The 26,557-nt window shown below is 37.1% G+C and overlaps 1 protein-coding gene across 1 annotated transcript in view; it reads left to right on the plus strand.

The window, feature by feature from the left end:
• Positions 1–26,557, plus strand: part of LOC136883315 (protein Smaug homolog 1) — a 327,858-nt gene that overhangs the window by 132,713 nt on the left and 168,588 nt on the right. The window contains exons 4-5 of the mRNA XM_067155554.2: positions 833–1,058; positions 2,443–2,678. Coding sequence (XP_067011655.2) covers positions 833–1,058; positions 2,443–2,678 — 462 coding nt within the window. The remainder of the gene's footprint in view (positions 1–832; positions 1,059–2,442; positions 2,679–26,557) is intronic.

A 26,557-nucleotide genomic window follows, 5' to 3' on the forward strand; every position in this document is an offset into this window, starting at 1 on the left:
CTCCTGCATGACTAAATTGACACTTTGGCGTCTCCAAAAACTGTGAGTGGTTGGTGTGACGTAAAGCCAATAACATTATTATTAAAACAATTATTTCAACTGTGTAATGTGCTTACCTTGTGGTCTTGATCATTAAACGAGTCTAGTCTTTATGATCTGACACCATAGTTAGCTTGTTCAAGTCTCGATGGGGAGGAATCAAACTGTTGGCCAGTAGATTAGGAAAGGATGTGTGAAAAGCCTGCGGTCAAACCTCTCTGCAGTGTTCATATGAAGTTTGCATGATGGTACTGCGGTTTCATCCATCAGATAGGGGCATTAAGTCTTGACCAGACCATATGTCTTTGACAGGAGTAGGCTATGCACAGACATCAGGTTTCAATCTCTCTCTACCTCATCCATCATCGCTCCCTATATAATGCATAATATGCATTTGTCACACTGTAGACTCAAATATATACTCTTGTGTAATGATTTTTGCTTCTGAGACAAGGAGTAACTAACCAAAGATGGTGCGCATAAATAAATGAAGATCGGAAACTGGCCTTCACCACAGCCAATGGACTGGTATCCAAGTGCCTTAACACTAGAGGAGGAGGAGAAGGAAGAAATCCACATACACGTTCAAATTAAATGTAGTTTTTCTGAAGGCATGATGTGTAGTGGAAGTCTGTGGCACTCTGTAAATTATGTGGTTAAATATGAGTCCTTTCAGGTTTTCATTTATTGTGTATATTTTCAAATCGAGAAAGGACTTTCAGACCTAATTGGGGAGAAGGTTTCCTATTCGACACAAAGTGGGAATTACATTATCAAATTTTGTGTCGTGCAGGTTTTGTTGGCAGTCTTTTGGCCGAGAGTAAGGAGACAGCTCTAGGGCAACTTCTACTGCATCTGCCACTGCTAAGACCTGGTAATGTGGAGGCCAAGACACGATACCTGGCTGTCATCCACAAGGTACTGAGTCACTCCGTGGAAACAAATAGTCACATCGAAGAGGCAAGGCAGCTGCTCTCCTACAGCCTCATCCACCCAGCCATCAGTAACGAGGACCGCAGGTAAGCCAGTATGCTGGTAGTCTTGTATATTATCAAAATGTTTTCGTCCCATTTTTTAAAATGGAAAATGTGTAGTTTTGTTTCATGACGAGTACACTGTACACATTTTATAGTCTTCCTAGTATTATTCCTGCACAGTGACAGGGTCCACTTACTGTACATATTTTATAAAACCTAAGTCTGCAGTCTTCAAAAAAGTCTTCTGCTCTGCACTAAGAAATTTGCTGCATGTTCAAATTTATTCATTTGTTTCCTATTAAATAATTTGTGTAGCTTTAGCATTGGTTTCAGTTCAGATTTGTTGACAAATTATTGTTAATAATTCGAAAAAGAAAGCATTGATGATGTAGAAAGATTGAAAGTTATTAGAGTAGCTTTATACCTCTTAGTTGTAGAACTGTTCTCCCCACCCCCATAGTTTACATATAATGTAGCTATAGGTTATAATTCCTGACTACATTATTTTTCATTTAGAAAAGATTTGCTATTTTGATGTTGTAAGCAAACTTTGTCATTATTATTATTATTATTATTATTATTATTATTATTATTATTATTATTATTATTATTATTTATTCTCTGAGTGTAGTAATTTGAAATTGTGTTAGCTGATAGGCATACTTTTCTCATCTCTTTGTACATAGACCAATGTTGATGCAATGCAAGTCTGCTATTTTGTACCATCAACGTACAAAGACCAATGAAGGGATCAGCCAGAATGTACAGAATCAAACTAGGAATCTGGAGGAATGTGTTTATTCGTATTATCCCAAAGAAATAAAGCTAGTGGTCTAGCCTTTATAGCAAGAGGCTCAAAAGTACACGCTTCCTCACGCTCAATTTCTGAGCTGTACCTTATGCTAGAATCACTAAAAATTTTGTCTAAACCATTTTCAGACCCAGAATTAGCAAGCAGTTCAATTATATGATCTGAAGGCTGAGATGTTATGTAGCACCACCACCTGAATGTCTACTTGGTATGTTGTCAGTCATTGCAGCACACTGAAGTCAAAGTTTGCCATCTCTTTGAATGTATATTTTGCATCACCATGGTAAATGTAAAGTAAATGGTTCTATTGATAATAAGACAGCAGGTAAGTCTACTTTCAGCATCTCAGCATCTAGAGCTGAAATGGTATGCACATTGACAGTTTCCTGAGTAGCATTCTGAGGCTCCAACACTACTTGTTGGACATATTTAGTCCTCCAGTGTTGTGTTCGGGCATTCCTTCTCATTTTAATTCCGAACCCATTTGGTTACTCGATGCGTAGTTCGTGGTATGTGTATTTCTGGACTTCTGTATTTGGAATTTCATGTCGTATAGTATAGTGTTCAACAAATTGTATATTTCTGGATTTACAAGGTAGGCTGTTGTTCCTCTAGATCTTTGACCCAATGGCTGAGGCATTTGGAAGAACGAATCACAAATGGCCCCAATAGACCTATGAGCTTCTCGAGCTCTGATTCGCCACAGCACCAGTCGCAGAGCACCAGCAACAGCAGTACAACGTGGGGGCCTCAACACCCTCAAAACCGCAGCTCAAGTGATGGTAGTGCATTGGCAAATGGCCACTACCTTGTTCATAACTGTAACTCTGCTCCCTCTATCACTTCTCAGAGTAAGTATCCACTTCATAGATCCTGAGAATATCCGTAGAGACTCCACAGCTAGTAGTGTGGAAAATAGTGGGGGAGGAAGTGTTTTCTTTCTCTTTTATATAATGGATGCAGAATATGAAATAAGGTTCAGGGGAAATTTCCTTCTAAATGTTCTAAGTGTTGTGCTGATCTAAAGAGAGAGGTCAGTGGTATTTTGGAAGAGGCCTAAGGCATTGTGAAATTATTCAAATTCAAATACTATGTTTTCAAAGTTTTAGAACATTTTTCATCTGAATTCTAAGTTAGGAAATATTTCCTGAATATACAAGCAGATATCTTATTTACAGAGGTATCATGAAACATTGAAGGCTGTACTGTTATGCACACAGTGCTTCTGGACTTCTTAAAAATCTTCGGACAGGCATTTAAACAACTTTACAAGTTTTCTTAAATTTCTTGGTAAGTTTAAGACACTGAAAGTCCTCAAGAACCTCATAAGGAAATATTGATGTGACTTTAATTCCTATTAAATTACTCCATGAATTATTTATTTTTGCTTAACTATTGCAATTCAGATATTTGTTCTGGGGAAAATACTGGGTTTGGTATATATTTAGTAACCTTGTAGTGTAGCCTTCAAACATAATGGTTATGTGCGTATGTTACCTGAATAGGTGATTTTTTTTTTCAGGTCAGCATATGATGACTACTTCTGTGGGACTAAATTCTAGCCTGTGACATCTGTTAAGCCTATTAGCAGTTAGAATGGATGTAAAATAAAAAATATATTTTTAAATTTATTATTGCATCTTTTCTTTATACTGGCTTGTAGTTTTATGTCATTCTTGGCAGTTTTTAATCTTGCTTCTCAAAATGGAGTTCTCCGCTTTAGTGGATTTGTATCACTTACGTTAGCCGATTTATTGTCTGTTAACATCTAATGTCTTAAGCCAAAAACCCCATTATAGCCATAGAGTTAGTAAATAATACACTAGAGGTAGCAGCAGCGCCACCGTCTGCGAAAGAATCGTTGTAGCCAGTGGAGCATGTTGAAATCTCAGCTGTTTGGCAAAAAGCTCGCTCCACTGTACTCATCAATGTAAATAGGGGACTTTTAAAACTGCGTGGATATAGATATGATTTAAAATGGTTCCATGTAAACATTCTCAGAGACTACAGAAGAAATACAGGAGAAATGCTTGATAAGAGAGGACGGTGTTCAATTGTAGTTAGTAAAACAATTCACTTTACTGTTCATGTCAAGTCTTGTAAAAGCATACTTTTAGAATGAGGATACGTACATTTCTCTATCTTTTGTGTAAACGTAATAAATGGACAGGATTTCGGCATAATTCTGCTCTTTACATGTAATAAATATCATTTTTTGTCCGTATTGATGATATTATTTCAATATAATTCTGCTCAACGACCAAAAACTTTCTCTCTCTTACGAAGCAAATAAGAGTGTTTTTAGGCCTAAAAGTGTTTGGCAATATTTTGGAACAACGTAGACAAAATATTGTCTGTTAACCCCTCAGTGTCGGAGCCATTTAGAGAGCACTCTACCCTGCAGCCGGATGAGATTTCAACTACGCGCAACTGAAATACATTGATTCACTTAAAGCGTTACTAGAAGTATAAGAGTAGCCCGAAATTCACGAAATGTGGAATTCCTTATGATTGAACTATGTACATGCATATAATTACATAATTGTTTCACATTTCCTTAGTAATTTAGTTTCGTGTGATAGAGTTCAAAGCACTCTTGTCAGCAGTACACAGACGTCTTCTTTTTGTCGTGTTTTGAACACACGATACAACGTCTCTGAAGTTTGATTTCTCACTCCTGGGTGCTAATTCCCTGATTAAATGTCTTTCCTGCAACCTTGGAACTGTATTATCTGATGCACGCCGGCCTTGAATATTTCCTTCCCCAGCCGAGCGAGCGTATTTTGTAAACAAACATTCCACCAGCAGAACCCGATAAGATATCTGCCCAATGTTTGTCCCTGTGACTTGTCTGAATATTATTAGAGAACTTAGTAATCAGAATTTACTGTTGAAAACTTCCCTTTGACCTGTGTAATTATCCATAGCCTTTAACACAAAATTTCCAAGTTCTGGTTCCTCCTCATCGTCACTCTCATCATTTACCACTGCATCTGCCACAGCCAAATCATCTATTTCACTGTTGCTAATACAGTCACTACTACTTCCGACTAAAACTTTCATCTGAATTATACAATATTTCAAGCACGTTACTGTGAGTCAAACCACGGCTGGGGCTAACCATTGAGCGCGGCGCGTCACACAGACTGATGAAGCTGCAGCGAGACTGAAAGCAGCAGGATGAAACTGAATGAGGGGAATAACATTTATGATGAAACAAACCAATTCGATACATATTTCAGACAAAAGGTCAAGACATCGTCTTTCAAACGAGATATATACCATGAACAACTGCTTCTCGTATCGTATGACAGAAAGCAGAACTAACTGATGCCTACACAGAGCGCTCTTGAAGAGTTACGAAAATATTACAAGCCGCGAAATAGAGACAAATATAATAAATAAACCACATTCTTAGTGTAAAATTAGAGCAAAGAAAATCACGTGAAAAGACAAACTTCTCAGATCATCATTTCTTTATTTTATTCTGTGGGAAAGAATGAAGGAAACAGACTTTTTAAAAAATCAGAGATTAGTGCTCAGATTTAATTGACAAATAGTTTTGCTTGCTAAAACAACTACATTTTAACGATTTTCAATTCTTATTTACAACATTGATAAACCTGAAAAGAAAACAATTTGCATATTCATAACTCCAAAACTCTTCGCGCAATAGCCGTAGATTTGAAACCCTGTATGGGTCCATACCACGTATAGAGGTCGGCGGCTACGGAAGAAAGGAGGGTTTATACCACGTATAGAGGTCGGCGCTGAGCCCAAGTTGGCAGGTTGGATCCTAGGTCAGTCCGGTGATATTTCGTGCTCAAATATGCCAGCCTCATGTCAGAAATTTGCCGGTACGTAAACAAATTCTAGTGGGACAAAATTTTGGCACCTCGGCATTCCGAAAACTGTAAATCTAATTAGTAGTTCGTAAAGTCAATAACATTATTATTATCTTCATAATTATCACTGTTTACTAAACATGATTACGAATGGAAATATGACACTCAGTTGTGATTTCAGTCTATTATGGAGTTTTTATTCAGATTTTTGTGAAATGTTTGAATTGCTTTAAGGTCAAGTTGTAAAATGACTTCCTTTAATGGAAAGTGAGAGTGGTAAATGATATGATTGAGGAGAACTGAAAAAATCTTTACAATAATATTTTGTTTGTTTACAATTTGCTTTGCATCACACTGACATAGATAGGTCTTATGGAGACTGTGATAGGAAAGGGCTAGGAGTGGGAAAGAAATTGCCTTAATTAAGGTACAGCCCCAGCATTTGCCTGGTGTGAAAATGGGAAACCACGGAAAAACATCCTCAGGGCTACCAACAGGGGAGTTCGAATCCACTATCTCCCGAATGCAAGTTCACAGCTACAGGACCCAAAACCCGCAACCACTCGCAGAGTATCATGGACGTCAGTGGCATTACAAGAAAGGAAAAGAAATACATCAGATTAACCTCTAAACATTGAGTAATCATGGCCATGAGGAGCCAAGTATACCCGTCAATATAATCAATGCTGTAAGAAATGTGTTGAGAAATCAATATAACTGATTATAATGAGTGACAGTGTATCAACCTATTGGTTATGAAACAAAGTTGTCTTTGTCAACCTACTTCTAACATTGGGATCATGAATGTATGATCTGCCATCACGATGTATACATAGTCCTATATTCGTATACTCTTTAACTGTATTTTCTGGATATTCGCCTTCAAAGACGACCATTCAGTGAAAGAAAAATATCTTCCCTTATATTTCCTAAATCATTAATTTGTCTTCATGGTCAAATCCAAAGAATCTCACTTGCGCCGACAGGGAAAGAAATCGCGAAGTCAGCGCAAGTAGGCCAATCCACATGACGATAAGTGTCTCAAACATTTTATTCACACAAAAATGAATTTCAAATAAACATTACTGTGATATGATATGCCATTGCCCTTTATGAATCTCTCTGTGCAGCCATAAGCTGCCCAGGAGACTGATATTTTACTTAAGAGAAGTATAAGACTTCAAGTTATAGAGAAATTCCAGTACGGTAGTGACAGTGCCAAACAATCCAGCTTTTGGCAAAACTTCGCACGCGACTGCAGCACCAGTTCTACCTCTAGTGTATTATTTACTAACTCTCTGGTTATAACGACAGGTTTTTTTTCCCTGTTCTTTCAGAATTCTTGTATTAAACTGCGTATTATCCTTCGGTTACAGTGAGAACCCTATCGCTGACGCATCCATTACTACAAGCGATTAAGCGTGCATGTTTCTTCCATTGCCGATATTTATGCATCTCGGCGTTTGTGTTGCATGCGATCAATCACCTTCTGTATCGTTTCCTTGCTATGTCCACTAGCGAGCTCTCTCGTCACCATTCTAAGAGACTTGTTTTCAATAAATATTCTAAAACACTGTCGGAGTCGATTAGTAATACCCGTCAACTGCTGTTTCAAAAAGAAAACTTGAAATTAAAGAGAACAGGTTTTTGTAATAAATGCGTAAATGTGTCCGATAACAATTGTTAATTAATTTGAAACAATTAAGTTTATTGAAGTGGTCAACCTATTCAGTACAATACATTCATGAGAATGTTTATAACTTAAGCATGACACTCAACCAAGACATGTTTCACCCTTCAGCCTAAAAATTATCGGGATCCCGATACATTTGTATTAAACCATCTTATAACTAAAATAGTAGTACGAGTTTAAATACAATGCGACGGTCCTTTACTGACAGGTAAACAAGATTTAGTGTAGTTCTTGAAAAGTCTTTGAAATTATTCGTAAGAAATATGCTGTTAGCACCTATTAAAATATCATGTGGTTGGGTACTCTGTCTTATGAAACAATGTTTAACGTTTAAATAATACATTAACACTTGATACAAAATAAACGCCACGTTAAGACACTATGTACAATACATTAACACTTGATATAAAATATAAACACCATCTTAAGACACTATGTACAGTCACGGGATAAAGATTTAAGTGAAAGTTGTCTGAATGCTAATTAAAATGTTTGATGTCTGATAACATCTATTAATCATAGATGTGTTTTTCTAAGTTGAAGTTTTCTTTACAAAAGGCACATCAACAGGTAGTGAAATTGAAACAGCTGTGAGTTATATTGTAGCCAAGACGATTTTTAGAAACTGGCTATTGTTGAGTGGCGGTCTAATTTGTACGCTGTAATGGTTTAGAGAATAAGCGAATAATAAGGATAGGTAGATCAACAATAGTTTCAAAGTGTTCGAGGTGTGGTGTCGGCCACTGTCTCGATGTTGGTTGAATGGGTGACTCACGAAATACTAACACTTTAGATGGAAGAATGATATCCACTGAGGAAATGAAGTTGTTAGAATGTCTCCTTGTGTTGTTTGTGGCAAGATCGTGTCATTGTTGTCGCCAGCGATGTTGGAGTCGATTGGCAATACCTGTCTACTGTTCCGTAAACTAAAATCGAAGTGAAAGAGAACATGTTTTCGTAATAAATGCGTAAATAACGTAGCCGATAGCAGTTAACTCGTTAAGTATACAAAGGAAACGATCACTTAATTTTAATGTTATATACTGAAATTACATAAGAATGTGATACACCTCAAGATATGGCACGGAGTACATAATTAATTTCAGAGGATAGTTTGTTTTTTCGCATCTAGTAAAATTTTGGAAAGGCTAATCCCATGTAAATTTTTAGCGAGGAGGTTAACATTTCTCTGAATGAGCTTGAAAAATGCTTTCATGATACATATACAGTTAGGTTAGGTGACAGCGTTTCGAAGAAGAACCTAAAATGCTTGCCTGTGAAGTGATACTATAACATACCTGCCAACTTTCCCGATTTAGGCGTGAGACTTCCGATTAAATAAATAAAAAATTGTTTATCCACCTATTCAATACAAGACAATCTTAAAAATTAGGACTTGTCCTTATCAAATTGTCAACATAAAAATTAATACATTAGATGGTACATGTTTTGCCTCTCAGTAGTAGGCATCATCAGCCATAGTTTCACCTTAGGAATAAATCTGGTACCTGATTGGAAATGACTTGTGATTACTGTTGATATATAACCATGTCTTGTAAAATGGATGAGCAGTCGTTATACAACTATTACAATATAAATTGTAGTACACTATTGGCTTAACAATGTGGCAATATTTGAGTCTAAAAAATATAACAATTATTTGAGAAATTATGACAAGGTGGTTGATTCTTGATATTAAGTTATTACAGTATGGTTAAAAATCGGAAAGCACATTCCAATTATCGAATGGCGTGTTAAAAAGTTAAGCAATATAGAACATCTGGTAATAGTCCTTGGTTCTTGAAGTAGCTATGTATTAATTTTGCATTTATGTGTGTATAATACTTGAAGAATTTTCATATGGCGTGGTTCTTTTTGAGATAGTATTAGTTTGAATGCTGGATGACTTCGGCCATATTAAAGTTTGTTGTTGACCTCATTGGGCCATCTTCTTTGATATGGTGTTTGTGGGAAAAGTTTGGAGTTGGTATAGCTTTTTGTTGTTGGACATATTGGAGTAAGCGTGCTAGTCAAAAGGGAACAATGATGTTGTAAAAGTTGTCGTCGATCGGTAGATAGCAAAATGTGTGATAAGTCTGTAATTTAAGTGTTTTTTTTTTATTTGTGGAAGAACCCTAATTGGAATGAGGTGGCTAATAGTGGAAGTTCAATGAAAAGTGTTGACACTTACCCCTTCGACCGCTGAGATGTTAACTTATTTATGTTGAGATCTTTAGAGCTACTGGCAGCTGCCAAGCTCTTACTTAGCATGTTGTATTTGTGGAGTCTTGTTGGAGTGGATTGAGCTTGAGAAGGCGAGGCTAAGGGCTTATTCGTTGCGCATGACGGGGAGTTGCCAGCAGCGGGAGGAGGGGAGGGGGGTAGTATGTGTGTTGAGTTAATGGAAGTGTTTACTGATTTAGTGCTAAATATTTTATAAAAATTACTATTCTGAAGAAATGATTTTTTGCAATAGTATTGAGATCTGTTCGTAAAGAGGACTTTTATTATCTATTACATCGTTTAAGTTTTCGTCTTTGTTAAATTGTAGGTCTAGAAAGATGTATAAGTTTTCATATTCAGTCATGAGCTTATTTTTTTCAATTCTTTTTAAGATTTGTAAATCCCAATCTATTATAGTAAATTCGTGACCTGTATCCTTCATGTGGTTACTCATCGCAGAGAATTTGTCATGCAGAACATTTCAACGCCCAAAAACATATCTAGTTGAAAAACTGCGGCCAGTTTGACCAACATAAGAAAAATTACATACCGATCATTTGAGTTTATGTGCCTGAGCCTGAATATTTATTATTAGTTGAATTGATTGAGGTATGACTAAAAAATAAATTGATTTGTGTTCTGCCTAGTGTAAGCGATTTTTACCTCGTGTTTTTTTAAAGGATTGGTAATTTAATGGATTTTTGGGTTGGTAAATGTAAACTTTGTGTATTTGGTTTGTTGGGTTTTATTGGAGAAAGGAGTTTAGCTTAGGCAAGCGACGAGTGGAGACGTGCTGGGTAGTGTGTGCCAGTAGTGTGAGAGGGGAGTGCAAGAGTGAAGCAAAGAGTCCAGGAAGATGATTGGTGTGGTTAGGGCAGTTATAGGAAGATGGCAGGGCAGAAAGAAGAGAAAAATGGAGGAAGCAAGAAGGAACTGGGCATGAAGGGGGAGACGATGCTGGCGGCAGCGGCGATTATGGTAATGCTAATTATCGGTGAAGTGGAATTGAATCCCAGGCCGATCTCTAGTGGAAGCATGTGCTGGGAAGACGTGGAAGTAATTAGGAAGGTGGTTAAAGAGGTGGTAGAAGAAGTTTGCCCGTTTAAGCAAATTAAAAATATACAGGAGCAAACAAAGGAGTTCGATAATATGAAGGAAGGTTCCAGGGAAAAACAGACGATACAACAACCAAAGTGGGAAACAACAGTAAAGAAATTGCATCACTAAGAGAGAAAATAAGAAAATTAGAAGAGGAATTGTCAAAGCTGAAATCAGAAGTAGAGGCCAGTAGTCGAGATCAAAGAAAGAAATCCATAATTATATATGGTGTTCTGTAGGATAACAGAGGACAAAGTGAACACGATTTATAAAATGGTGGAGCTAATCCAGGGAAAATTGAAAATTAATTTTAGCGAAGTTGATACAGATGATGCAGAAAGAATAGGTATCGTGCAGGGTAGCAGGCCTATAAAAGTGAAATTATCTACTTTGATGGCCGAAATAGTGATCAGAAATGCGGGTAACATTCAAAGTGAAAAAGTTTGGATCAAGAGACATGGGAAGTGGAGGGATTAAGAATTTAAAAGTTCTTAAGACATATGGTAAGGGCCAGATGCCAAGGATTGAAAGCTTACATTAGGGGACAGCAATTAGTAGTGACTAATGGCAGGTGTATAAAATTTTGGTCTGTGACAAACTTACTGGAACTAGAAGAAAAGATGAAACAAGATGGAGATACGGGGACGAGTGTAGAAGAAAGGCTAGTAGTGGGTATCCTTCCCGGAGAAGGACATGAGGAAAGGGGAAGAACAGGGTCCAACGAGGTCACAGAAACTGCTTCGGAGGTGGCAAGTACAGTGGAAAGAGAGATGATCGCAGTGTTGGAGTGGACATGCATTGTGAGAGAGAGGCCAGTGGTTAAAAGAGAAAGAATGGTATCACCTAGGACAGCAGTCGAGGGCTGTTTAAGTGAATTGGAAGTACCACGAAGGTCTGAAAGAGATGGAGATGCTTAGTAAGGGGAGACTTCGAGGTAAGGGAGAAGCACGAGTCTAAAAGATCTGTAGGGAAAGTAAGATAAAGAGGAGGAGGGTGTAGTAACAAGAAGTAGAAAGTTAAGTAAAGAGAGTCAGTAGATGATAGACTATGTGAATGATGAGTTGGTGGCATGAGAATATTTATTGAAATGGTTAGTGATTTGAGTGCAAGGTAATTTGGAATTGATCTGGAGGGTAAAGTATAAGTGTGGAGTTTGATTGTGATTGTATTTATTGAAATGTTTATTGAATTGAGTGTAATTGAGGTAAGTTGGGAATTGATTTGGAGGGTAAAGTATATGTGATGACGAGTCGGTGGATGAGAGGGTCGAGAATTTGTCATATTACTTGAAGAATAAGACTTTAATGTGGATGGATATGAGATTGGAAAGTTCGATGGTATTTTTTGGAGTGAAGTTCACTAAGAGTGATTAGACGTGATGGCAGAATTTAAGTATGGTGTTTGATTGTGAGTAATTTGAATTGAAGAGTGATTAGTTGATGGGATGGATGAGAATTTGAAATGGGGAGTTTGTTTGGGTTTGTAGGTATAAGAGGTTGAGGGATGTGAGAGGAGAGTGAGATTTTGATTATTTTTATTGAAATGTTTAGTGATTTGAGTGTAATTAAGGTAATTTGGAATTTATTTGGAGTGTTAAGTATATAAGACAATTTTTGGTGATGAATGCTAGGAGGAATTATATGCTGGAACGAGAAGAGTTCATTTTGGTGAGGTAGACGGTGGTATATTTGGAGAGTTTGTATAATTATAATAGCTAGGCATCGAGATTATGTAGGGTTGGCAAGCTAATATATTTGCGTTGAAGTTAGATAATGAAACCTGGTAAATAGGAAGTAGTGCATATTATAATACGTAAAAGGAATGTGGTTCACCAGCACTGCAGATGTTGCAACGCTAAAGCAGAGTTTGCAGCTTAAGCAGGTCAGAAGAGAGGTCAGCGTATGGCCTGGATTGTGCTAGGTTGCAGGCCCTGCAGGATGAGAGACGACGGTTGTTTAAACCACATGTGCCGAATGCTGATGTTCTTTTATTTTACGCCGTTATGTTATTATTTTAGTATTTTATTATCCTGGAGCTATTTTGCCATGGCTTGTGAATCACCAACAAGGGTTGATCATGGGTCATATGACAGTGCACATGGTGGCAGATTGCCGTTAATTTTATTTTGTTGTATTTTATGTATTCTGTATCTTGCTTAAGCTATTACGGATTTGAAGTATGTATTGGGCGAAAGCCTGTAAGGTTCAATAAATCCTTTACTATACTATACTATACTATACTATTGGAGAAAGGTTGGTGGCTAATTTTAGTTTAACTTTATTGATGATGTTGTTGATCAGATCTGGATTAAACCCATTGAATCTGGCTTTTTTTTTTTATGAAATCTAATTCTTTTTTAAAAATTATTTGTTGAAAGAGGTATTTTTAATGCCCTGTATACTAAACTGTAGTATGCGGCTTGCTTATGGAAATTTGGGTGTAATGATTCGTTTACCCCCTGCGGGTGGGGGACGCACATGTAGAATTCACCCGCGGTATCCCCTGCCTGTTGTAAGAGGCGACTAAAAGGGGCGACCAAGGGCTGACTGAATTAGAACCATGAAACTAATTTTGAATCGTACCATCACGCGGGGAACACCATAGGTTGCCTGTACTTGCGAGTAGTACCACTAAATTCGGTACGAAATAGGTTTGTGATTAGTAGCAGTAAAAGCCTGGCCTGGTGGATTCCAGTACCCGTGCGTCGTACCCACGTGTGCAACACCGCGGGTCTGGGCGTAGCCTGTGAGTTGTACCACTATATGAGCAGTACCGTGGGTCTGCGTTGCCTGTGATTAGTACCCACTATGTGAGGAACACCACGGGAATACCGGCGCCCGTGTTTAGTACACCTAGGTGGGGAACCTTCTCGGTTTGCGTTGACTCTGAGTTGGGCCATTGTGTGAGACACACCATAGGTCTGCGTTACTTGTACGTATTGCAATACTTGTGAGTAGTACCATCTTTTGTGGAACACCGTGAGTCTTCGCTACTTCAGCTTAATACCCCAACATGACATATACCATGGTTCTATTTTACTCGCGACACGTACCATTCTGTGGGGCTTTAGACGTGGATTTTGCACCCCCTTTAGACACCAAGCATCATCGTGCTTTATAAGTGGTTCCTTGGTCGGTAATAATTTTATTTTCGATCTGTATTGAGTCCGATCCACTGGTTTTTGTTTGTTTGTTTTGTGTTTTGTTGAGTTCCTGTCCATCCATTCATTCTTCATGCCATATTTTATTTTTATTTTGGTCAGTGGATGCCTTTGCAATTTTTGTTCTTTCATTTCGTACCATTAGGGGCCGATGACCTTCGATGTTAGACCCCTTAAAACAACAAGCATAATCATCATCAATGATTTGTTTTCTATAATTATTGGAGTGAAGGAAGGCCTTACAGTAAATTTGGAAATCAAATTTGTCTAAAACTTGCATAATTCTGATGTCTAGAAAATTTATTGAATTATTGTTTGTTTTCCTTAGTGAACGTTATACTTTTGTCTAAGTTATTTATGAACGTTAGGATGTTATCACTATTGTTAAGTTGTTTATTGATAATTGCTATAAATTTACTCATTCAGGACAGATATTTCATGTTCCCTGTGGGAATCAACATCTATATCAATTGCTAATGTATCGTCAACATAACAAAGCCATGAACAGAGTCCGTTGATGTTTTTCACTATCTTGTTGTATTCTAGGTTGTCCATGTAGACGTCAGCTAAAATGCCAGAAATTGAGTCTCCCGTAGCTAAGCCTTCTTGTTTATATATTTTGTTGTTAAAAGTGAAGTAATTATTGTGTAAAACAAAACTCAGTAACTATGAATTCATCTATTTCAATTTTGCTTAATGCACTGTGTTTGGAGAGGTTGTTTTTCATAATGGTGATGGTTTCATTTACAGGTATAATATTTGAGTACTTATTAGTGATATCAATGGAACATAAGTGATTTGGTTGTAAATTGTTTTTGTTTAAGGTTTTGCAAAGTTAGACAGAATTTTTTCTGGCATTTACATTGTGAAATTTAAGATGTTTTCTTAAGAAAATGTGGAGGAACTGAGAGTTTTAAGTGGCACTGTTTGTGCTATTGATTGTTGGTCTTACGGGGGCATCTTTCTTATTTATTTTAGGTAATGATCTTGCTGTAGGTAATTTTGGATTCATTGTAATCATTTTCTGGTAGTCTTGTTCATTTAGCAGAAATATTGAATTTTTTAGGAATGTTTTTGGATTGTGTTTTTTTTATGGGATCTTTATTGATTATTGTGTAGGTTTTTATAGGAGAAAAAAATCTGTTTTCTTGATGTAACGTTGTTTATTAATTAAAACTGTTGTATTGCCCTTATCAGCCTTTGTTACTATGACATTATTGTTTAATTTTTAACTACAGGTTTTGTTTCTAAAAGTTAGAATTATTGTTAGTTATTATATCATTAACGAGTGTAGGTAGTTTCTTTATTTCTTATCTAACATTTTGTTTCTCTAAGGGAATCTGTTTGTTAATTAGACTCGGTCTCGGCGATGGTGGTGATTATGTCTTTGACCTTTCGTGGGTTAGGCCAGTTATATTTTATACCTTTATTAAAGAGATCTACTGGGCGAGTTGTCCATGCGGTTAGGAGCGCTCGGCTGTGAGCTCACATCCGGGAGATAGTGGGTTCGAATCCCACTGTCGGCAACCCTGAAGATGGTTCTCTGTGGTTTCCCATTTTCATACAAGGCAAATGCTGGGCTGTACCTTAAGACCACGGCCGCTTCCTTTCCATACCTAGGCCTTTCCTGATCCATCGTCGCCATAAGACCTATCTGTGTCTGTGTTACGTAAAGCAACTAGCAAAAAAAATAATCTATTTCACTGTCTGAGAAAACTGTGTCTGATAAGTTAATTCTAGTGGGAATGTTCATTAACGAAGGGGTAGAAATCCTATTGTTCCTGTTCTGGTTGAAAGCTTTAGGTTTAGCTTCTTGTAAACAAGTTAGCTTGTGATTTAATGTTCTTTGTTTCATATCCATATAGTAGTCAGTTTATTGTCGGTGTACCTAAGGAATGAACTCCATTCGAGTGGAAACAACTATTTTGAGATGGTCAAAAGCGTCCAGTATAATTGCAAATTTAGGAGTGATTTTTTTTTTCTTATACAGTAGTTTGATTTAATTTCTGAGCCACATTTTATTGTTTTAGGTCACATTTGACTTTAGATTTGGAATGTTTTTCCTTTGTAGTGGTTTAAGGAACTTGGGTACTAGTCCTAGCTTCAAGCAATCCTTAAAAAACTTGATATATTTTGAGATTTTACCTATCTTTATTCTAAGGTTCAAATACTTATTCGTAATAATAATAATAATAATAATAATAATAATAATAATAATGACTCCCAATTTTCAACAGTTTTACCTGCCTCTTCTATTATTTCTCCCGATTTTGGCTTATTTTTGGTGAACCTCAAACATTTGTGTTCAAATCTCGCCATTTCAGCTTTGTACGCTAGTGGCCATAAGTCCTTCACTCATTGGCCGCTTTCAAATGAAATATAGACGTTTATTAATACGAGAAATGTGCATGAGTGTGAGATATTTATTGAAACCTGTATATTGCGACACGTGTATCGATTGTCAATTTCTCGTTCTCGGATGCTATGTTCTTGTTCGTTCACATCAGTCTAGTCGGTTCTAGAGACTAATCGCTAGATTTGGAATATTTTTTTAGTAATTTATTGACAGAATTTCAAAGATAGCGACTAGTGACTTTTTCTAGAGATTTTAGGAGCCATGTGGAAACAATTCTGGCAAATTTTAATTTATTGACTTACTTTACTTATTTCCTGTATCTCCTAAGTGGAGCATAGGGCATCAATGAACTTCCGCCACCGGACTCTGTTCTGCGCCATCGTTCTGATCTCTGTCCAGGTCTTCCCTCCTTTCTCCATCCCTTCTGCTATTTCACTCCTCCATGTGTTTTTTGGTCTGCCTCTTCTCCTGCTACCTTGTGGGTTCCGTTCTAGGGCTTGTCTTTCTATGTTGTCTTTATCTCGCCGTAATGTATGGCCGATCCACTTCCATTTCCTACGACGCATCTCAATATCAATGGGTGTTTGATGGGTTTTTTTTCCACAGTTCTTCATTGGAGATTACTTGTCACCATATCCTCAGGATATTCCTCAAACTTCTGTTCACAAATGTTTGAAGTCTGCTAATCAGTTGTTTGTTAGTCTTCCATGTTTCACACCCATAGAGCAGTACTGACTTGACATTTGTATTGAAGATGCGTAGTTTGGTATAGGTGTTAAGTTCCCTTGATTTCCAGATTGGTCTCAGCATTGCAAATGCTCCTTTAGCCTTATTTATTCAATTTCCTATATCCTCTATAGTTCCTCCCTCAGGGGTGACTATACTTCCCAGGTAGCAAAACTGGTTGACTTGTTCGATCTGTTGGTTTCCTAAAAATAATAGTGCCTTGTTTTGGTTATTATAGCACATCTCCTTGGTTTTCTTTCCATTTATCTTCAATCCCACCTCTGATGCTTCGGTTTTAAAATCATTCAGCTTTGCTTCCATATCCGTAAAACTGTTGGCTAGCAAACATAAGTCATCCGCAAAGTCCAAGTCCTCCAACCTGCCTGTCAGTCCCCATTGAATTCCTCTTCGGCGATTCATTGCCTTTTTATCATAAGATCCAGCACCATCAGAAATGGTATAGGTGGCAGCAAACATCCTTGCTTAACTCCTGTGTTTACTGGGACGAGCTCAGACAACATCCCCTGATGTAAAACTTGGCATGTGTAGTTCTCATACATTTCCTGGGTTATCTTTGTAATTTTCTTTGGAATCCCGAACTCTTTCATGGCTTTCCACATCATCTTCCTCATTACATTATCAAATGCCTTTTCAAAGTCTACAAATAGTGGATACAGTGACGACTGCAGCTCCGTGGATTGTTCTATAATTATGCGCAGTGTGTTGATCTGGTCTGTACAGGAGTAACCTTCTCTAAATCCTGCTTGTACTTTCCTCAGCCTTGAGTTAACTCTCTTTTTGATCCTTTCTAAAATTATTCGTGAGAGTACCTTACTTGGTATCGAAAGGAGGGTAAACCCTCTCCAGTTATCGCATTCTAATAAATCTCCTTTCTTCGGAAGCTTAATCAACAATCCTTTTTTCCAATCGGTGGGATCTTCTCTTCTTCCCAAATCTTCTTGAAAAGTGGGAACAGAATCTCGACTGAAGTACCCTCATCCATTTTCAAGGCCTCCGGTGTGATATTGTCCATACCTGCCGCTTTACCATTCTTTAGTTGTTTAATGGCCCTTTGTATCTCTGTTCTTGATGGCGGTTCTGTACTGATAGCAACATCTTCCTGCTGTTCTACGGTCATCACCTCTGTCTCTTCTTTCTCGATTGTTTCACGATTCAAGATCTCCAGAAAGTGTTCTCTCCATCTTTCTAGCTGTTCTTTTTGTGTGGACAATAATCTCCCATTTTTGGCTTTCACTGGCTTGTCAGATCTAGAAAACTTTCCCGTTAGTCTCTTGGTAATGTGGTAAAGGGTCTTTCTATCATTGTTTTGTGCTGCTGTCTCAGCTTGTGTTGCAAGATTGATAAATGCTCGTTTGTCACATCGAAATCTCTTCACTATTTCGTTAAGTTCATTAAAGTCAGTTCTAGTTTGTGCCTTCTCTTCTTGTGTTCTTGCGGTATTGAGTCTTTTCTTTCATTCCTTCCTTTGATTCACGGCTTCCCATATCTCAGAAGTAATCCATTCTTCTCTTCCTCTTTCCCTTTTGCCTAAGACCTTTTCACAGGTATTAATGTAGGTACTCTCTATGCTCTTCCAATTATGTTCAATATCCTATCCTTCTTCATCTCTTAGCTGTTGGAATCGGTTACTCAATTCTAGTGAAAAATATTGTTGCACCTCCTTATCCTTCAGTTTATCCCAATTATACTTTATCCTCCTCTTCTGATGAATGTGCCTAGTACTTGTTCCTCACATCCAAAAGGGAGGTTCGCCACGTCTTGCTGATAGTGAAATGGTCGTTCTGATTCTCCGTTCTATGGTCAGGGGAAACCCACGTCACTTTATGGTAATTCTTATGAGGGAAGATAGGGCCTCCTATCACCAACCTGTGGTTACTACAAAATTCAATAAGTCTTCCACCATTCTCATTTCTATTACCTATACCATGTTTTCACATTATATTTTCTACTCCTTGGTTATCATAGCCAACTTTCGCATTCAGGTCTCCAATCACGACCATTATATCCCTTTTCTTTGCCTTTAACAGGGTTCGATGTAGCTGACCATAAAATTGCTCTTTCTTCTTCTTCTCCTGCCTCTGTTGGTGCATAACACTGCACCACTGTAATTGGTCTTACTCTTGATGCAAATCGAGCAAATCGAGCTACTAGAATCCTTTCTGAGACTGGATACCATTCTATCAAACTCTTCCTTGTCTTTTGAGTGATCAGTAATCCACCACCCCCCCTCTACGTTCTTCTTCTCTTCCTGAGTACAGCAGCGTGTCCCCTTCCTGGGTCTTTATCTCACCGAACTCAGTCCATCTCGTCTCACTCATGCCTAGTATTTACAACCTGTATCGCTTCATCTCCCTAGATACTTCAACCAATCTTCCTGCCTGCCACATTGTCTGTACATTCCAATTCCCATGTCCGATTTCATGCTAAAAGTCAAATCCATTTTATCCATCCGGCTTGATGTTTCTGTAATAGGTTAATCTCGGGCGTGTAGGTTATTGGCCTTCAGTACCCAAAGCCTGGTGAAGGGGCTGCCTTCTAAGTAGCCAGGCCTACTGATTTTCTGTCGGGGTTTCTTCCCTTAGCCTTCGAAGTTCCCACTTCTGACTACAAGGCAGCAGTTCCTATTCTATTTTCCCCGCATAAGAGGGTTGCCTCGTCAGTCAGTTCCACCGTTCCGAAGTCCATCTTCTCTGCCTTCACTGCCGTTGAGGTCTTCACCGTAACCCTGGCAAGGGACCCTTACATGAGACTACCAGCCAGGTCAGCTGGACCAAGGTTTTTTAAAGAGGTGTTACTCCTCTATCACTCACCCTTTGTCCTGACTTGTGACAGGCAGAGCCTGGCTTCCCAAACATTGGGCCCAGGTTGGTAACAATCCTTGGGCATTCCTCCAGTATAAAATATCACCCATAACTCAATCTTATCTTCCACAGATATAACACCAACACACAGCTACAGATGGGAAAGGAGCTACCACTTTGGGTCTAATGCCACTCAAATTGTATCAATGTCACAGCACAATATGATTCGATTTTAACATAAAACAACAAGATTCAACACACAACAGAGCTGTATACAAACATTTTATCCTAATTGTAACTACACACCTGGAACTCATTTTTAAATTTCAGGAAGTGTTTTATTCTGTGCACATATGTGAAGATAAAAATCTTTTATATAAGTAATAGGACAATTCTACAAGCAAATTATATTAAGCTCAAAAGCATCAACCAAATACACAACCATGACAAAGGACTCAAACACAGAAGTCAACTGATGAATTGGGTATACGCCAGATACGACTGTTTATGTGCATGAAGTGTTTTTATATATATTGTTTTTAGCCATATATATTTATAAATTAGCTTTAAGTTAAGGTAGTGTTGTACAAACCAATTTTAAGTTAACCCTCTACTGCCCAATGTGACTTTGAAGTCACACATCATTCTGTACACATTTTCTACTGTTAGAATGCAATTGAGCCACTACTTCCCAGTGTAACTTTCAAGTTACAGTATGGCTGTGTGATTTTCAACTGTTTATAGTTTAATAGTTATATGCATAAGCCACCAGGAAGCGCCAAATGTATGGTTGGGAGCATTTCCCAGGCACATGGCGGATAGCTAGTTTTACAATTATGTTTTGTGTTATTACTAACAAATTATATGCATAAAAAATATAGAAACCAAAGGTAAGCATCTTGAATATTTTATGAGACTGTTATTTTATAAATTAGTCAATTTTCACATATCAGAACATTACTGCCCAGTGTGACGTGGAAGTCACAAACCTAATTTTTGAAAATCAAAAATGAAAATTCAATAAAAACTGCATTTATGTGTAGTTCACAACATATTTACTTAGTATATGGCAGAGAAAATTTTTTAAAACACAACAAAATAATTTGGGCAGTAGAGGGTTAAATGTATTTTATTATAGACATATACTTGCAGTGTGACACATAGTGACGTGCATGTCAGTTCTCGATTTGACATGCCCCACTTGGACGTATTCAAACATTTATCATATGGCATTCCCCAGACAAAGTAATATCAATCATTGCTTGATGTACTATATGCGAGTGTATTGTTCAGCTGATGCTAACCCGAAATCGGGGGTCGAAACCAGTACTGTAGTATAATGATGATGATGATGATGATGATGATGATGATGATGATGATGATGATAAACAAGTATTGATAAGGTGGAATTCCTTTCCTATTTATAATTGTGTAGTTCGTCAATACGGATATAAAGATTATAGATAACAAAGTTTAACCCTAGCAACCGTGCAGACTGTGATGTTAGGTATAGATGGATGGCCAGGCATTGTTACCTAGCAATCATGCAGGCTATGTCTTACAGCTGGTAGTCATTGAAATTAGCAGCCGTTGATGGGTGGCCATGACCGAGACACACATGTATGGTAGTTGGATTTTTGCAAAGGCAAGTTTTTTTAAAGTAAGCTTTTATATAACTCTCGAAAGGGGAAAGGAATAGGACAAACAAGATGTTCTGAGGTTTTTTGATCACATTCAACAAAGCCATTAATATAACCCTTGTATTTTCAACCATTTCTAGATAAAATCGGTAGTAGAAAATGGAAGCAATCTCCCCCCTCCCCCCCCCCCCAATAATTTCATTATTAGGTTAAACACATTTTGGTATTTATTTTTATGCTCTGTCAGTTTTAAACAATACACCTTGTATCACAAGATATTAGAATCATTCCGTATTGACAGTTTTCACTTTACAAAGGAAAAATTTAATGTATCCTCCTATTCAATACATAAATTCCATCATTAGATGGAGTGATAAAATTAAAACATGTTTAGACTTGTTTGAGTCCTCTTCAGTGAAATAGGGGTGGGGGGGTCTACTACCCCCCACCCTACTACCATAACACAACACTGTACATAACACTATACACAACATATACTTGCAGATACCTACCTCACTTACCTCTCTCCATAAATTGTCATGGATGAACTGGAACGAACTAAAACAGTTAGGAGCTGGACCCGTGCGTAGACAAAAGGGGAGCGAAAGGACAGAAAGGCAAGAACCTGTAACCCCCATGAATAAAAGAATGGTTCAAAAGAAAACGGGGTTTATTACTAACTCTCACAATAATTATTAAAGTGAAAACAAAAATGGGAAGCTGCATTAAGAATTACGTAACTGGGAAAATTGTACATCGAGTAGGATCCCGTTCAATGACATAGTAGGTTTTGTATTACACGGCGACAGTGCATACGATCGCAGTATTCTCTTCCGTATAACCCCATACGAATACAGGCTCGTTTCAGAAAAATGTGACGAACACGTTATCGAAGGAATCAGAAAATGGAGCCACCAAAGTGATAACACAATCGTACAAATGCGGACCGCGCACATATCAACAGGTAGCATACCTGTGCTCCAAACGAGCGTCCTCTCGATGCTAGCGCATTACAACAACAATGCCAAAGCACACAGCCTCCCAAAGCTAAGCGCCGACAATGGAGCAGATAACGGCCTAGAAATACAAAATAGCACACCACACATGGCCCAAGCCAGCCAACTAAAACAAAAACAGAAAAGAAAAACAAAGAAAAATTAACATTATGAGATACGGACAGTACTATAAACCGTACACAGGCAGAGAGCACAGGCACGCATACACACGTATGAACGAGGACAAAGACCCAATATAAAATCAACTCAGACCAGGCTGGCGTGTCGAGGCACGCGACGTATACTTTCGCGCAGGATTCAGACGGATATTATGGACTCACGAGCTTGGTTCAAACACCACAGATACGATGCTGGACCGCTGCAATAACAGGCAAGGCTGATCCAAATATAATCGTAGCAATCGTAACTTTCGTCGATATCAATCAAAATAATGACTCCCAGCAGAGAGCTGAGCATTGAAACAAGTAAATCCACAATAATAGCAATTTGTAGATCAAGAAGCACATTTTAAATCCCAGTTTGTTCATCATTTTCGATCCCTCCGTTGTTGGTATCGCGAGCGGACGAACTTAACACTCGGAGAGCGAGAGACAGACTGTGTATCAACACAGATGGCTAGAGCGCCATCTTCATTGAGAAACTATGTTTCGTGTCACATTTGGGTAATGTTATCGATAATGGCGACGACGACGGTCAAGTAGAAGTAGGAATAAAGGAAGTGCATCACCAAGGCAGGCTTGGTTCGGCCCAGGGGGTTAATGTTATTTACATAATATAAGCTTAAAATGTGCTAAAAACATAATGAATGAACAAATGGAAAACAAGGGACAGGATTGAAATAAAAAAACAAAGTATACAACATTTCCAGAGAGAGAGATTTATTAAAGAAATAAATCTTCTGTCCTCCAATGAGGGCGACCATTTGGATCCGGAATACAGTTTCAACTCAATGGAGTGTAAAAATATCAAGAAATGAAAATTTAATCGTTGAAGCTGTAATCTTCTGTTTTCCCACGGTTAGTGGGGGAGAAATGTCAATCATGTTCTCAGGTACAGATGGAAGTGATGGAGCAATAATAACTCATTGAGACAAAGTCAGTGGAAAAAAGGTAAATATTATACATAATTGAATCTAAAATGTGTGTTAAACCTAAGAATAAAAGAAATGAAAACAAATGATACAGACTGAAACTAACAATATGTGCTTATAGTGACGTTGCAGACCTCTTAGTCTAAAAATTTTGCAGTTTGATACAATTCAAACAAAACGAAATCACTGTGTTAAAAATTCAGAACTGACAGTCTTTCTTTGTAGAGTCACCATCACCACGAATGGCTAGGACGTGAGCAAAAAAGTTGAGAATCCAAGTTTGAGAGAAGACAACGTGCCATGGTGAAATGCATGTGACAACATGATGGAAAAACGCTGATGAATTTCAAATTTTAGAATAACAGCATTCTCAATTTTTTTCTCAGTTTAGCAGACAAGAGATGTGAATTTCATTTTGAATGGTCCGTATTGGGCAGTGATTACAATTAAACAAAACATCATTGGCCTAACCTTAATACACTCAACACAGCTGCTACCTTGATCACAGAATCTGAACTAGCCATTAACAAAGTGGCAATAGATAAACAAGATGAATTAAGAATAGAAATAAAAAAGATATCACATTTTCTTTCCAAAAAATTCAAACAACCCCTTTAATTGTAACAATAACAAAGATTTGTCTGCCAGACAAAAACAATTATACCCACTTAAAAAGAAAATCAGTGTCAATGATCTTATCGTCACCAAAGGCGACAAAGGTAATATTACAGTCTTAATGGATAAAACCGAGTACATTAGTAAAACAAAGAATTTCTTTTCAGACAGGTCATTTTCTACAGTCAGAAAGGATTCCACCCAGAGAATTCAACAATTACCCAAACAAATCCTAAAGAACACCCCATACCTATTTACAGATCAAGACAAAACAAAATTAATAATTATGAATCCAAGTCTTCCTACTGCAAAAGCCCTTCAAAAAATACACAAAACCGGTGTACCTATTTGCCCAATCATCAACTTTACACCAAGCCCTTTATATAAAATACCTCAATTTATCCAAAAAAAAATTTAAGGAAGAATTATCAATTTATTATGTTTAAAAAAATCCATCAAAAACACTTCAGATCTAATTAATAAATTAAATAACTTCAATATCCAACCCCATCACTCCCTTCATTCCTTTGATATCGTTAATATGTATCCCAGTATACAAATATCAAAACTTACCCTATTATTGAAAATAATTTAAATAAATACAGTCATTTGAGTAAATTAGAAATCCTTGCTTTCATGTCTATTTTAAAATTAGTTGTAAATAACTATTTCTTCACTTTTGATAACATTATCTATCAACAGGAAGGTCTAGCAATGGGCTCGCCTCCCTCAGGTATCCTAGCTGAAATATACCTAGATTTCCTAGAACATAATAAGATTGACAGCAACCAAAACTAACAATATTCTCTTTTGGGCCATATATGTAGATGATATCTTAGTTAATTTAGATGGAAAAAAGTCAACGCTACTACCACTCTTCTCAATCTTATCAACATTGATCCAAATATTAAATTCAGACTAGAATCCGTACAAGACCAAAAAATAAACTATTTAAATCTAACCATCACCAGATACCCAACTTTTTAAAATGTCAAAATCTTCTTAAAACCCACTTAAACTGCTTCCACAATCCGTCATGATTCAACACATCCATAGACTCACAAACAGGCAACTTAAAACAGCTTAGTTCAGAGTCTTCACTGTACCCATATCTAAGAAAGATTTAAAAAACTAATTGAACGCTATTCAATAAATCATAAAATTCAATGGTTACAATAATTTTTTCATTGAAAAAATAATTAAATATGGTCATAGCCTCTCAACCACTTTAAAAAAAGGAAAACCTAAGTCCCCTTAATTTTCACTTTCACTTTTAATAAAACATCTACAAAATTGCTAACATTTTTAAGAAATACAATGTTAAAAAAGCCTTTAAAACAAATAATAAAAATGCAGATATCTTGTATACTGTAACTCCGTTTCTGTTAACAGAATTAAGTTTCTCAAAATCAGGAGTTTATAGAATCAAGTGTTATAATTGCAATTTTTCATATACTGGACAAACTGGAAGGAGTTTCACTACAAGATATTCAGAACATATTAATGTCCTAAGGTACAACAAATTCTCAACAGTAGGTAAACACATGCAAGACTACAACCATAATTTTACCAACACAAAGCAAGATATGCAAAATCCTTAAAACATTAAACAGAGGCCCCCTACTCGATATGACAGAAAATTCTTTCATACATTTTGATCAATATTGTAACTCAAACTATAACCTAAATGACATTTCTGAGAAAATCGACGTTCTATTTGACTTCCTGATTATTATTTTTAAAAATTTTAATTTAACTAATCTAAAATCAATTTTTCATTCTATTCATGGCACATTTCCTCAGCGTTTACTCCTATTCCCTCGTCCACACCTTAATTAGCTCCTCCTCTCTCGTTTTTTTCCCCACCTTCACGCCTTCAACACCCCTATGTCTAAAAAAGATTTAAATAATGAATTGAACACCATCCGTAACATTGCTAAACTCAATAGCTTTAATATAAACTGCATCATCAACAAATTCAAACACCGTCCTAAAACCACTTTATCTAAAGACACAACAAAACCAACTGCATTTTCCACTTTCACCTTCACTCAAGATGCTTATAAAGTAACTAATATTTAAAAAAAAAAAACACAATATGAAAATTTCTTTTAGAACTAACAATAGAAATTTGTATATTTTACACAACTCTAAATCACTAAATAAATCTAATGCTTTTTCTAAATCTGGAGTGTACAGATTCAAATGCAACAACAATTCCTCCTACATCGGACAAACCGGCCGCAACTTCAATATCAGATACTCCGAACATATCAACGCCATTAAATACAATAGATTCTCCGCCATAGGACAACGCATACAAGACTCCAAGCATAGTTTCACCAATATTGAAAAAGACATGAAAATACTTAAAATCATAAACAAAGGTCCCCTCTTAAACACTACTGAAAATTGCTTTATCCACCTTGATCAGTACTTCAACCCA

The sequence above is a fragment of the Anabrus simplex genome, chromosome 11, assembly GCF_040414725.1.
Source record: "Anabrus simplex isolate iqAnaSimp1 chromosome 11, ASM4041472v1, whole genome shotgun sequence".
Classification (NCBI taxonomy): Eukaryota; Metazoa; Arthropoda; class Insecta; order Orthoptera; family Tettigoniidae; genus Anabrus; species Anabrus simplex.